The sequence below is a fragment of the Bufo gargarizans genome, chromosome 3 (assembly GCF_014858855.1).
Source record: "Bufo gargarizans isolate SCDJY-AF-19 chromosome 3, ASM1485885v1, whole genome shotgun sequence".
Taxonomy (NCBI): domain Eukaryota; kingdom Metazoa; phylum Chordata; class Amphibia; order Anura; family Bufonidae; genus Bufo; species Bufo gargarizans.
Window position 1 is genome coordinate 574,540,962 of NC_058082.1, and position 15,401 is coordinate 574,556,362.

At 44.9% G+C, this 15,401-nt stretch overlaps 1 protein-coding gene across 1 annotated transcript in view; it reads right to left on the reverse strand.

The window, feature by feature from the left end:
* The window catches only part of TMPRSS15 (transmembrane serine protease 15), a 508,008-nt gene that overhangs the window by 283,286 nt on the left and 209,321 nt on the right, over positions 1-15,401 (reverse strand). Inside the window, exon 12 of the mRNA XM_044285898.1 lies at positions 528-636. Within this exon, the coding sequence (XP_044141833.1) occupies positions 528-636 (109 nt within the window). The remainder of the gene's footprint in view (positions 1-527; positions 637-15,401) is intronic.

Sequence of the window (15,401 nt, forward strand, 5' to 3'; positions counted from 1 at the left end):
CTACTGGTGGTCTGTCTGCCTTCATCTAACCACTGCTCCTAACACTTCCTTACAACTAGGTCAAAGGGGTAGATGGTGGGCAATTCGTTAAAACAACCATCCTGCTTCTCTCAGTCCAATGATGAACCCCCTCTCAAAGTCTGTGAACTAGGCAAAATGTCTTCCAGTACACCGTAGCGACATGCTTAGCAGTCATCTCTCACTACGAGGTACACTACCCATAATTAGCCTCTGAAAGCCTTTTTATAAGGCAGCAGGGGAAATACTTTTACGTTTTCTTGAGCAAGAACCAGTGTAAAATCAGACCACACCTGTAATTATTTACCTATCAGCTGGAGAGTGGGTTATTTTTTGTCAATGAGTATATATATATATATATATATATACACCATTTAACAAAAATTGCTCTACTGAGTTTGCTAGTTAACCTTTTAGAAAATGGTATTGACGTGTCTTTCCTGAGCAGAATGTACTTTTGTGGCTATCATTGTAAATGAGCATTTATTTTATTTACTTTTCCGACTTACCAGAAGCTGAGGCACAAAGGTTCTGATGAGGATGAGGATGTTAAGGGAAGGCTAATGAGTCTAATTATTTGGCCAAGCCCAGGTCCAGGTGGTGTTGATATATAGTAACCTAAAAAAAAATATAAGCTCAATTTTATACCAAGGAAAACACTTACATGAAATACTCAGACATAAAAGAGTAATGTTTTAGTGGTTTCTGAAAATATCCAGAATCAATTTCCATGCCACGTACCAAAGGAGTTAAATATAGAAATGTACATACAGTAAATTATTTGATATAGATGCTAGTGCTTTATGAGCAATTTTATTAGTTAAAGTTAATTTCTCATTGACATGAACTGCGATGCTTACGTTACCTTATGCATATCTACCGGCATATTGCCCTCCACCAAAGACATGCACTTCATAGTGAAATACTTCTAATAGAGACTAGCTCTGTAATGCTCAAATCCTCCTTTTGATCTAATAAGACGCACATGAGAACAGATCTCTGGTTCGTGATATAAAAGGGGCCTTACATCATTTCTGCCTGCGCTATATCTAGTATACATCGATAGCTAATGTGCTATAGCTATTAAGTCCTAGGGGACTAGTTTTAATTGTAACCTTTGCAGCTGTACATTGAGGAACATGTAAGAGTTGTCAAAAGGTGACTTTTGTTGTAACGGTCAACAAAATAGCTTTTTATTTTTACTGTTGCAGCTAGAGATGAGCGAATCGAAGTTGACAAAGTGGAATTCGATCAGAATTTCAGGAAACATTCGATTTGCACCGAATCCAAATTTCCTCATGTTTCGTGGTAACAAATCACATTTTTCCCTAAAATGGGTGCTGTACAAGTTAGGACATGGACCAAAGAACTCTGGGAACAAGGGATCACCCACAATGCTATGCATGCAGCCAATCAGCAGCCATCCAGCCAGCCCCTGTGATGTCACAGCCCTATAAATAGCCTCATCCATCTTGGATTCAGCCATTTTCCAGTGTACTTAGTGCAGGGAGAGCAGGGCCGTCTTTACCAAGGGGCAAAAGGGGCAGGTGCCACAGGCCCAGTTGCTCCTGGGGGGCCAAAGGCAGCTGCCTCTTGAGCCCTGCTAGCCACTGCCCTGTGTGTCAGGCTGTCAGCTACACAGGGGGTGCTGCCATGCCATGCCTGCCGGCACTGAGTCCAGTACTGTGTTAGAGCTGTGAATGTGATCTAGGAACTTAGATGACATCACCACCATGTGACCAGTAACCTAGCAATATTACTGGTCACATGGCTATGAGTTCATCACATGTCCTACCAGGAGTGTTGCAGACGTTAACTGTGGAGCTTTTTTGTGTGAAGATTACATCAGAAAAAGGTGACAGCAGCTGTTATGTTAATATACTGTAAACTACTGTATAGTGGGGTGCTGTATACTGTGTGGGGGCCTGTATACTGTGGGTGGCCTGTATACTGTGTGGGACTGTATACTGTGGGGGCCTGTCTGCTGTGGGGGGCCTGTATACTGTGGGGGGCTGTATACTGTGTGGGGGGCTGTATACTGTGTGGGGGCTGTATACTGTGTGGGGGCCTTTATACTGTGGGGGGGCCTGTATAGTGTGGGGGGCCTGTATAGTGTGGGGGCATGTATACTGTGGGGGGCTGTATACGGGGGGGGGCCTGTATACTGTGGGGGGGCCTGTATACTGTGGGGGGGCCTGTATACTTTGGGGGGGGGCCTGTATAGTGTGAGAGGCTGTATATTGTGGAGTGCTATACTGCTGTACTGTATACTGTGGGGGTCTGTATACTGTATACTGTGGGTGCTGTATAGTGTGGAGTGCTATACTGCTGTACTGTATAGTGTGGGGGGCTGTATTGTGTATAGTTTGGGGTGCTGTATACGGTGAGGTGCTATACTGTGAGGTGTTGTATACTGTGGGCTGCTATACTGCTCTACTATATACTGTGGGGTACTGTATAGTGTGGGGTGCTATACTGCTGTACTGTATAGTGTGGGGGGCTGTATCGTGTATAGTTTGGGGTGCTGCATACGGTGAGGTGCTATACTGTGGGTTGCTGTATACTGTGGGCTGCTATACTGCTCTACTATATACTGTGGGGTACTGTATAGTGTGGGGTGCTATACTGCATACTGTGTGGTGCTGTATACTATAGGGTGCTATGCTGCATACTGTGGGGTGCTGGGGTGCACTCTAACACTAGGGTGAGCCGAGCCCTGGTCTCCTTCCTGCAGAGCGGTGCCCACTTCCAGCCTGAGCCCAGCTGCCCAGAGCACTGATCCTGAGCCGCTGGAGTCTTCAGAACTGGAAGTATTTACAGTCATTCACTGTACTCTACCACATGTGTGGATTTTTTTTGTGTGTGTTGTGGTGGAGGGCGTGATTGCATGCTAAGGTGTGGGAAGGCGGGATCCAGGGGGCCCAAGTAAATTTTTGCCCAGGGTCCAATCAATATTAAACACGGCCCTGAGGGAGAGATGTCAGCAGGTGCTAGGGGAAAGTGCTAGGAAAGACTTGAAAACTTTTATTTTGCTGAATAGAAGTTCAAGGAAGGAGCATTAGAAGTGTCATTGGCCCACAAGCAACTTAAGCAGGAAGAAATCATGTTTTCATATTTTAAAAAAATGACGAATATTCTAAAATACTAATATATAACAATATAGTGAATATATTAGTTATTTAGAATATTCATTTTTTTTCCTATCTGTACAGTTGTTCGCATACCTTTCCCTGACAAGCGTCCCCGTCACCATGGGAACGCCTGTGGGTTAGAAAATACCATCGGATCTGAGTTTTCCCTGAGATCGTGAAAACTCAGATCCGATGGTATATTCTAATCCACAGGCGTTCCCATGGTGACGGGGACGCTTGTTGGGGAAGAGTATGCCAAAGTGGAATAACAGTACACATTGAAAACAAAAAGGCCAATATTCTAAATAACGAATATATTCTTTTTTTTTTATATTTGTCATATTCGCTATATTGCTATAACTTCATTTTTTAGAACATTCGTCATATTCTAAGACAAGAATATATAGCAATATAGTGAATATTCGTAAAATACACATATAGACTGCAATTTAGCTAATATAGTGCTATAGTATTTTTTTTTTATAGTGTACATTTTTTCCAAATCTGAAGTTCAGAAGAGACAAAACAAATTAGACTATAATAAAAGATTCTAGCACTATATTAGATAAATTGCAGTCTATATGTGTATTTTACGAATATTCGCTATATTGCTATAACTTTGTTTTTTAGAATATTCGTCATATTCTAAAACAAAAATATGTAGCAATATAGCGAATATTCGTAAAATACACATATTAGCCAATAGCCATAGCCATTCAATAGGAAAGTTGTCTTATACAGTTAAAAAAAAAAAAAAACACAATACGCGAATAATTAAATCGCATATTATTCACGATAAATAGAATAATGATGAATATTCAAATTCAAAGGATATAAGACGAATATTAGAGAAATATCGCAAAATAGAATATGGCACCTCCCGCTCATCACTACTTCAGTCCACTATTGGAAAGAAGACGTAGTGATAAAGCGCAGGATAGAATGCGGTAGTATCACTGTAGGATAGGGCGCTGTGACACCATCCGGCCGAAACGTTACACTAAAAGCCGCAGTAACCCAAAAATAATAAAATAATAAATTTTCTTATATCATACGCTTTGTATTACTGAGTCTTTGTATTACTAGCCTTTTTTGGGGTGTATTAATTTCCTTTTTATTTAATTATTTGACAGGCCCTGCACAGGGGAGGGGCAGAGGCCTAAATGTTTCTGGCGCAGGCACAGGTCGCAGACGAGTAAAGGGGCATGGCAGCAGGGGTCACTTCATAGTACATAACATAGGCCTGAGCTCCCGGTGTCATCTAGCGGTCATGTCTTGACCAGCAACCCATCGGTTCTTGAATGGTTGACTTAGTCATCCACTTCGTCCCAAGTGACATCAGACACCCCCAATTGGTGGGTTTGTCAGACAAAAGCCTTAGTTGGCATGGCCCTGGAGCAGGCCCTGTGCCAACACCTGTCCTAAACCTTCCTCTGTCCCTTGCTGTTCCACCACCCACAGAAATATTGTATGCTGTGGGCTCAGATGAGCTACTAGAGGACAGTCAGCTGCTACTGCCCAGCCAAGATGTGGAGGAGACATCCGCCGCATCCTCTGGTAGGCGGGCAAGTAGTGATGAGGAAAGTGGCGTGGGAGCTGGTGCTGCGAATGGTCAAGCTCCTGGCTAAGAGACCGTGGAGGAGGACATCAGTGACGTTCAGATAGTACTCGATGATGATTTAGCCGATTGCAATTGGGAGCTGGGTGATGATGGGGCTTCATCATCATTGGGAGTAGTGGGTGGCAGCTTGTGCGAGAGTCAGTGGTGGAGCCGCGAGTAGCAGGGTAGTGCCAATCGTGCCCGGGTTAGACCTCCCTCTTCGCAGGAGCCTACCTGCCCAGAAAGTAGTGGTGCAGAGGTCCACGGAGGCAGCGGCGGTAGCAGTCAGTCAGTGCAGCGTGTTGGAGGTAAAATCACCTACTCAGCGGTGTGGAAGTTTTTTGTTAAGCCACTGGAGGAGGTAAACATGGCCAATTGTAGAATCTGTGGGTAGAAGGTGAAGCGTGGCCAGGGTGTCAATGTTGGCACCACGGCCCTGCGTCAACATATGCAGCGTCACCATAAAGTGGCCTGGGAGAACCGTGGCTCCAATGTGATGGTCCAGCCTGCCGCAGCCACCGCTGATTCACCCAGTGGCACGCACCTGATTTCAGGCAGTCAAGGCTTCACCACCTCAGCTGAAGGGAGCTGTCTGTCCTTCCCATTATCTGCTGGTCCTGATGCTCCTGCCCCTCCTCCTACTCCTTGTCAGTCATTCCGTCACCATTCGATCACCGAAGCGATTGCCAAGACACAATAGTATTTGTGCACTCATCCAATGGCGCAGAAGCTGGACGTGATATTAGGCAAGTTGCTCGTGCTGCAGTCCCTCCCTTTTTAAAGTGGTGAACTCTGCACCGTTAAGAGAACTGTTTGCTTGTGCCGGGCCGAGATAGAGAGTCCCAGGCTGTCATTTGCAAAAAAGGCAGTACCAGCCCTGCACAAATATGTAGAACAGAAGGTGGGCCAGTCCTTGAGCCTGTCAGTGACGCTGATTCCTCCTCCACGTTCTCAAGCTGTTGGTCCTGCGACAATGCCCCCCACCGTGTCCTCATCCTCCACTGCAAGGGCAATTCACAGTGCCCCTTCAGCATACCACATGTGCAGGGCTCGGCAGTGTCATGCTGTTCTACGCTTCGTTTGCCTGGGTGAACGGAGTCACACAGGTGAGGAACTGCTCCGTGTCCTTCATAAAGAAATCGATTCCTGGCTTTCTCCACGACAACTCAAAATCGGAACCATGGTGACCGGCAACGATAAGAACATGGTGTCGGCGCTGCATTAACAAGGGTTGAGTTATGTGTCCTGAGTTCCTGAAGTCTTCCACCCATCTGCAAGACATCCTAAAAATGGCCAGGAAACTTTGCATGCACTTCAGCCACTCGTACACTCCCAAACACACCCTCCTTAAGCGGCAGCAGCAGAACGTCACCCCCCAACATAGGATGATATGAAACGTTTCCACCTGTTGGAAATGCCACATTATTTGTCAGTTGCCAGAACTACGGGATGAACGATGTCATTCTACTGCTTCATATGCAGGAACAGATGCTGGCAAATCTGGCTGGTCAAGGGACTGGAGACGTGGCACCTAAATCTCATGGTCACATGAGCCCTGTGGGGGCTGAACTGGAGGAGGAGGACATTGGAGCAAAAGCAATGTGTAGAGAAATAAGTGTTTTTTCTACACAGGTGACAGGAGTGGAGGAGCAGGGGCAGAAGGAGGAGCAAGAAGGAGAAAAAGAAGATGAGGCAAATGACCCAGGCACACCATGGCAGTATGCAGTGGAGATGGAGGTAGGAAGTCTTTCCGAGTCACTTGCGCTGGCCCGCTGCATGCTCACTTACTTGGGTAGTACTAGTGACAGCCGAATTGTCACCATTCAGCAGAGGGATGACTTCTGGCTCTCCACCTTGTTGGACCCTCGCTACCGGTCCAAAATGGGGGCCTATTTTTACACCCGCTGAGAGGGAGGACAAACTGAAATACTATAGAGTAGTGTTGAGCGAACTGGAACTGCAAAGTTTGGGTCCTTACCGAACTTTGCATGTTTGAGTACCAGGAACCAAACCTGAACTTTTCCGGAAAAGTTTGGGTTTGAGTTCGGTGTTCGGGCATTTAATAAAGCTTGTTAAAAAGGCTTGTTGAAAGGCCTGTTGAAGGGATATATAAAAAAAATTGTGTGAGGTACACCTGAACTGCATCCACGACAGGAAAATGAATCCTTAATTCCGTCACTGGAGCGTGATCGGAAGATGCGCGAGTACAAGCGCACGCTGGTAGACGTGCTGCTGATGGCATTCCCAACTGACAGTGGGGGCTCAGTGGAAGCACAAGGCGAAGGGAGAGGAGGAGGAAGAAGTCAATAACACAGCTGGGGCACCGCCAGCACCTCAGAAGGGAGGGTTAGCATGCCTGAAATGTAAAAAGCTTTGTAAGCACGCCACAACAACCAGCACCGCCAGCTGATATGGAACGTCTTAGTAGAAGGCAGCATTTCAGCAACATGCACATGCCTACACGTACTGACTGATGGGTCTGCACCATTCACCTTCTGGGTCTCTAAATTGGGCACATGAGCTTGCCCTTTATGCCTTGGAGGTGCTGGCCTGCCGTGCAGCAAGTGTATTGTCCGAACGTGTGTTTAGCACGGCGGGGGGGGGGGGGGGGGTGATCACAGACAAGCGCAGCCGCCTGTCCACAGCCAACATGGACAAGCTCACATTCATAAAAAAAAAAAAAAAAAAACAGGCATGGAACCCACAGGACTTATCCGTACCTTGTGCTGAATAGACAAGTATACCGTCCACACCCAGCCATTGTTAGACTCAATCGCGCTTTCTCTTTGCATTCTCTTTTCTATTTCCCGATGTTTTGGGGTCTACCCAAATTTATAAAAAAAAAGAAAGAAAAAGAAAAAAATTTAAAGAAAAAAACAACAAAACAGTGTTGCTACCTCCTCCTTCTCCACCGCCGCTTCCACCTACACTGCCATGTCCACCGCCTCCTCAACCTCCTACTCCACTTTGACCTCTGCCTTCTAGTTTAGGATTATTATTATTTTTTTTTATTTTTTATTCTAAGTTATTTTAAGTCATTTACCTATCCACATTTGTTTGCATGGCAATTGTCCTGCTCTTACCCACATTTTTCTTCCATTTACAGCCCTCTAGCCCTTACTATGACTATTTTACATCCATTTTAGTGCACCAAAGTTCAGGTCCTCATTGAATTCAATGGGGTTCGGGTTCGAGTTCGGGTCAAGTTCGGGTCCCGAACCCAAACTTTAACCCGAAGCTAGGCCTAACCCGGCAAACTCGAACATCCACTACTATAGAGATATGCTATGTAGTCAGTTGGCTGCTGCCTATCTGCGCCATCGTTCATCCTCTTGCTGGTCTGAACGGGTGGGGGGGGCCTCTGTGCTCTTGCTCCACTGCTATGGCTGCTGTGGCAGGGTGGGGGGGGGGTAGGAGCAGTACCAGCTCCATCAGCAGCAGTTTGAGTCTAGATTCGATGATAAGCAGCTTTGTTAACCCGCCTAGTGAAGAAACTACTCACCAGCAGCAGCTAGACCTGGAGCAGAACCTGAACCAGCAGGCAGTGGCATACTTGGACAGTACCCTGCCACCACACATTGAAGATCCGCTGGACTACTGGGCAGCCAAACTGGATTTCTGGCCACAACTGGCCGAGTTTGCCATGGAAAAGCTGTCCTGCCTGGCCAGTAGTGTGGCATCAGAGCGGGTGTTTAGTGCAGTGGGGGCCATAGTTACCCCAAGAAGAACTCGTCTGTCCACCCAAAATGTGGAGAGACTGACCTTTGTCAAGATGAATCAGGCGTGGATCAGCCAGTATTTCCACCCACCAATGCCTGATGCATCAGACTAGATTATCTATGGTGCCACACCAACACTTTGACAATAGAGAACAGTTTCTTCTGGCTACCTGCCTCAGCTACTATTCTGATGCTGCCACACATCTGATTCCAAGTCTTCTTTCAACCACCATCTTTAGCTGGTACTGGTATTGCCCCCCACCTCCCCCCTCTGTGGTCTCCTGATGCTGCTGCCACCTCCTCACTATGTCACCTTGCCACTCTGTGGTCTCCTGATGCTGCTGCCACCACCTCCACACTGTCACTGTGCCACTCTGTGGCCTCCTCACGCTGCTGCTGTTGTCACCTCCACACTATGCCACCTTGCCAATCTGTGGCCTCCTCATGCTGCTGCTGCCACCTCCACATTCTGTCATTGTGATACTCTGTGGCCTCCTAATGCTGCTGCTGCCACCTCCACACTATGTCACCTTGCCACTCTGTGGCCTCCTCATGCTGCTGCCCCCCCCCACACTATGTCATCTTGCCAGACTGTGGCCTCCTCATGCTTCTGCTGCCACCTCCGCATTCTCTTTGTGCTACTCTGTGGCCTCTTCATGCTGCTGCTGCTTCCACCTCCACACTATGTCACTTTGACAGTCTGTGGCCTCCTCATGCTGCTGCTGACACCTTCACGTTATGTCACCTTGCAAGTCTGTAGCCTCTTCATGCTGCTGCCATATCCACACAAGTCACCTTGCCACTCTGTGGTCTCCTGATGCTGCTGCTTTCTTAACACTATGTCACCTTGCCAGTATGTGGCCTCCTCATTAGTGATGAGTGTCATAGGCAATATTCGCTTTCGCGATATTTCATGAATTTTTCGCATAATATCCCCAATAAATTTGCGAGTTCTAGAATTCGTGATCTCCAGTCATTATTTTCGCGATTGTGCAAATTGGCATTAATGATGCGCATATTTTTTGCGCAGTACATGCAACTTCACATTTTATCAGGTCTGAGTAGATATTACTGATTGGTGCACGAAGTATTGTTGTCACATTACAGCATTATGTCTGTAGCATGTATGTATGGACAGAAGAGAAACAGTTATTCCTATCACACTACCTAACACCCTGCACTGGAACCTATGAGCTACACTATATCACTGTCTAACCTACACTGACTATCTCCCACTAACTATCTGTATATGAGCTAACTAACTATCTAATGTAATTGGATAAGAAATAGGATCCAGATGAAAGCACAGAGCACAGCAATGACATACCTTTCTCTCTCAGAACTGCAAAAAAAAAATGCAGAAAATGTCTGCTGTGGAGTTTCTTATATAGTAAAGGGATAAGCAACTTTACCATTGGTCGCTAGGGATGTTGCTAAACTCTGACAAAGATATTGCAGCCTTCTCATTGGCCCACAAGCAAGAAGGGAGGTTACAATATGACCGGCCGCTCAGCTTGATAAAGGGCACCGAACTGGGCCCGAAACGTTGCAATAAGCAATAAATGTTTTCATGACATTGTACCACTGGTAAAATAAAGATTGAATTCAAAGCTATTTGCTGTCCTTGGTGTGCTGTCTCCGAACCACTGATACAAGCCACCTCCACACTATGTCACCTTGCCAGCCGGTGGCCTCCTCATTTAACAAACTAAGGCTGGTTCTTTGTGCCGCTGGATCCCCCTCTTCATCCTTTGGATCCAATTACCTTCCTGGGGACCCCAGGCATCCCCGTGTGGAAGTGTTCGTATTCCTGGCTGTACGACCATTCAACCATTGGGTGTTTATCACTCCCCCACAAGCTTACACTAGTTTTTCCCCTATCTTCTGCACAACCTAGCAAGGTGAGCCTCCAATTTTGGAGTTTTTCAATACATTTATGTCTAACGTTATTACCCTATTGTGCGCCATTTATTGTTTTTCCTAGAAAAACTCTGCCTGCTTCACTATCTTGCCGGTCTGTGGCCTCCTCATGCTGCTGCCACCTCCACATTATGTCACCTTGCCACTCTGTGGTCTCCTCATGCTGCTGCTAAATCAACACTATGTCACTGGGCCACTCTGTGCCTCCTCATGCTGCTGCCACCTACACACTATGTCACTTTGTGGTCTCCTCATGCTACTGCTACCTCCCCACTATGTCACTGGGCCACTCTGTGGTCTCCTCATGATGCTACCTCAACACTATGTCATTGGGTCACTCTGCGGATTTCTCAAGCTGTTATCCCACCCTCCCCACTCCATGACTGGGCCACTATTTTGCCTTTTTGGCCTGGTTGACATCATCATTTATTTGACCCTTCTTCTGATCTGTCGGAAGGATAAATAAGATGCACAACAGATCCTGTCTGTAAGGTCCCATCATAATTGGCTTATGATTTGGTAGCCAAAAGCAGGAGTGGGTACAAAACACAGAAGACATGCAAATATTCCATTCACGTGTCATCTCTGTTTTGTATCCACTCCTGTATTTTTTTGGGGCTTTAGCAATACTGATGGATTACTGACCGAATGCTGACCGAGTGAACAGACAGGATCTGTTTTTTGGGGGCTTATTGTTCTGACGGATCAGAGGAAGGGCAAAATCGTGATGTCAACACAAACTTACTGCTGACACCCTCTCCACTCTGCCAGGGGGGCTCTAGTTGTATACTGTAAGTGTTTAATAGAACAGGTTCTGTAGACATCTATGTGGAATCATCTGCCGATGATGTAAAAGGAGTGCACTCTTTCACACTACAGTAGGATCTTGAGCCTCCACATTGTTCTTTATACCTGGTGCTAACATTGACCTGTAAGGCTGAGTTCATACTTGAGTTATTTGGTCAGTTTTGGCCCTGTAACTGCCCCAAAAAGTGAAGTGTGCAGTGATTTTAAGAGCAACGCCTGTCATGTGCGTGTCATACTGACTCACAGTATAGTTTCACTACCACAGCAGACTCTCTATGCGTGTTACTGCAAGGCACAGTGTTCTACACAACTATACAGGCTCTCTGCAGCCAGGAAATAGCTGTTTTTAACGTGATTCACCGCAAATAAATTCGGATCGGATAAAATCTTTTCAGTAAATTTGGCGAACCAGCCGAATCAATTTTTTTTAGAAATTCGCTCATCTCTAGTTGCAACCCTTCTAATGGCAAACATGATATATTGTTCAATTTTTCCAGCTATTTAAATTTCTTTCTTAAATTTTTTTATTATTCAAATACATTTACCAAAAGAAAAATTAAAACATAGAAATCAAGATGGCGGCAGCACTTGGTGGCAGTAATTTGAAGTAATTTGTCACAAATTTAAGTTCTTTGTGAAATTTGTCATAATTTCTCTCATCACTATTGTTCACCATCAGGATTAAGAGTACTTGTCTCACTAAGTATACCCTTCCCATATGATCTGTTAGGCCACATGGACATCATAGAGGGGGTTATCATGTCAGGACTTCCCTCTATATTCCTGAAGGAAGTGTCACTGAGAAACATTTGGTCTCCTTCTGATGGATCAGGATTATCCATGAATTGCATAGTCTTCCATTCATTATATTCATTGGTAGGGCCCACTACATTGTGCTACAACTTCCTATGGTGATTATAGCATATACAGTTACATGGCTGGTTAGGTTGAAAAAAATACACAGGTCCATTAAGTCCAACCTATAGTCCTACAGTATTGATCCAGAAATAGGCAAAAAAAAACTATGAGATGGATGCCACTTGTTTTGTATTAAGGGATAGTTTTATCACCCGAAGGTGACGTGAAACACCAGCGCTGGAATGGCAAAACCCGCCTGCTACCTCACTCTATGTGTTGGATGTATAAGTAAGTATAGGGGGGGGGGGAAAGGAGAAGGGGGGAGAGGGTACAGATCACAAAACCAAGGCCAAAAATGGGCAGTCCGTGGCGCTCGCTATCTGTGCTAAGGATGCAAAGAAGGCAAGTACAATCAAGTGATAGCGCAAGTCTCCAGTGTGCAATAAACCTCCGAGGTTTTTGTCCCACGGAGGCTACGGTATCCACAGAGGTGACGTCACCGAAGCGGTTTCCAGGACGACGGTAACAACAAGCTCCCTCGCACCACGCTTGCTTCCGGCCGGGGCAGCGTCCGTGCTAGCAGGTGAGCAAGGAGGACGGACTTATTGCAGTACATTTACAGGAACGGAAAAAGGAAAATAGAAATTGAAAAAGACCCATCCCCGAATTTATTAAAGCAGGAACATACCAGGTACACATTAAACTTTATATTGCACACTGGAGACTTGCGCTATCACTTGATTGTACTTGCCTTCTTTGCATCCTTAGCACAGATAGCGAGCGCCACGGACTGCCCATTTTTGGCCTTGGTTTTGTGATCTGTACCCTCTCCCCCCTTCTCCCCCCCCCCCCCCCCTATACTTACTTATACATCCAACACATAGAGGGAGGTAGCAGGCGGGTTTTGCCATTTCAGCGCTGGTGTCTCACGTCACCTTCGGGTGATAAAACTATCCCTTATATCTTAAATTCCAAGGAGGACAACAGCTCCTTTCTGACACCTAGCCGCGGAATCAGCCAGGCCTGGAGCGCAAGGAGGTCTATTTCTTATTGTTTTGTATTAAGTGACAAAAATTCCTTCCTGACTCCAAATCTGGAAATCCAAATAAATCCCTGAATCAACATCCCATCTGTAGAAGTCTAGCTCCCGTAACCAGCAATACCTTAATATTCAAGAAAGACATTTTCTAGATTCTTCTTGAACCTGTTCAATGAATGGGCCATCACCACTTTCTCTAGCAGAGAGCTTCATAATCTTAATGCTCTTACAGTAAAGAATCCTCTATTATGTTGATGATGAAAACTTTTCTCTAGATACAGAGGATGACCCCTTGTCAGGTTTAGGGGCCTAGGTGGAAACCAATCATCAGAAAGATCTCTGCACTGTCCATTCATAGCCAGTTAGCAGGGGTTTAAGACCTGCGGCAATTGCTGAAGTGGAAAAGCCTTTAAAGGGTATTCTCATATGATATATTTATGGCATTTCCAGCAGATATGTCATAAACGTCGGATGTGGGTTCATACTCTGGGATCTACTCCTATCTCAGAATAGGACCCTATAGTAGCCAGCCAGGAATGTAAAAGCAGCTGATCTCTATTCACTTCAACAGTATTTCCAAAAATAGCCAAGTCAACACCTTTAATTCCCTGAAATAATTAATGTTGAAGTCATGATGGGGGGTCCTAATATCATCACTAGTGTTGAGCGAATTGAAATATCCGAAGTGGACATAGCTGTGAAGCTGAATTTCCTCGCGCTTTGTGGTAATGAATCAATTTCCCCTGAAATAGCAGTAGAAACCAAAAAAATATCTTACTCACCTCATGCATTTGCACGCAAAGAGGCCGGCGCAGGCAACTTGATTGAAGATATTATGCATGACGTATGGCGTCTTCAATCAAGATGGCCGCGGCGGCCTCTGCACAATCAAATGGATATGGTGAACAATTTGTTTTATTTATTTTTTTATGCCATATTCAGCGATGAACGCAGCATCTGAGGGGTTCAATGACGGGAGATCGCACCATCGCCAATCCCCGTCATTGCGCCTCTTCGTACAAAGAAATGTGCTTCGTGACAAAGTAATTTGCCATGAAGCAAATGTCTTTGTGAAATTCGGCGAAGCAGCAAATCGAATTTTCTGTAATTTTCTGTCATCTCTAATCATCACCCATGAACGTGATCCTGTGTTCTACAAGACAGCATTGATTTTAGTTGACAATACTGATGAAATAATAATATGCTGCTTTATAACAATCTTCCCCATCATCCCTCGAGTTTGGCTCAAAAGGGTATTTTAGTCAACTAATGAAAAACATCAATTCTCCACTTGCATATTTTTTCCTCTCTATACAGTTCCAGAAATTTTCAAGGATCCAATTTATCTAAGTTAACCAGCTGTTATTCGTCACATGAGAAAATAGCTGAAAATTTGGATTTGTTTTAAAACCTCTGATGCACAAACATAAATTATAAGGACACTTTAGATTCACTATAATTTTATTTTATTTTATTTTTTATACTTTTCTATCTGGTGCCCATTTTGATGTGTTTTATTCTGTAGTATGAAACCCAAGAGGCTCCTTCATTAAAACAGAATATTTCATCCAGCCGGGAAAGCTTTGCTTGAACAATTACTCTGCATATTTTTGTGCAGTGGAAATGGATCTTCTTGAAGTTTTGACTTTTTGTTAGATTATTTATGACATTTGTTACTAGACAAGATAAAGTAAATTTTGGCAAGCGGTGGGGGAAACTTTATACCCCCCTCCCCAATCCTACATGCAATCCAACAGTTACATGCTGTTAAAATGATCCAGTAAAGAGTTATGACATTTATGTACTTACCTACTATGGCACCTCCTGGTGTACAGAGTGTATAGAAATTAGCACGTCCACTTACTGAGTTGTGTGGTGGTGGTCACACATGCTCATTCACTCACCTCATTCACTCACCTCACTGCAGAAGCAGTCTCTGCAGTAGTATGACAATATGGCTAAGAAAGCGTTTTCAGCACAGAAGTAAGAAGGATTGTATTGTCAAATGCCAGAGGGGGGAGGAGATGGATTCTGCTTAGAATGCACTCCAAACAGCACAGATTAGCAGCACCAAAAAGGACACATGGAGCAAACATGGTGAAAAAGGTATTTTCATGCTAGCAACACTAACTTACAATAAAACTGCTATCAAGAGCATTTCAGGACTTATATGACAACGATTAATGGGATAACCTCTTTAAAGGAAATCTGTCACCACATACCTAGTAATGAATCCTTCCTACTCGCCAGAAGTGCATTGGTCAGAAAATTCTAAGGGTTTTTGTTCTATGTCCACCAATGGCCCCACT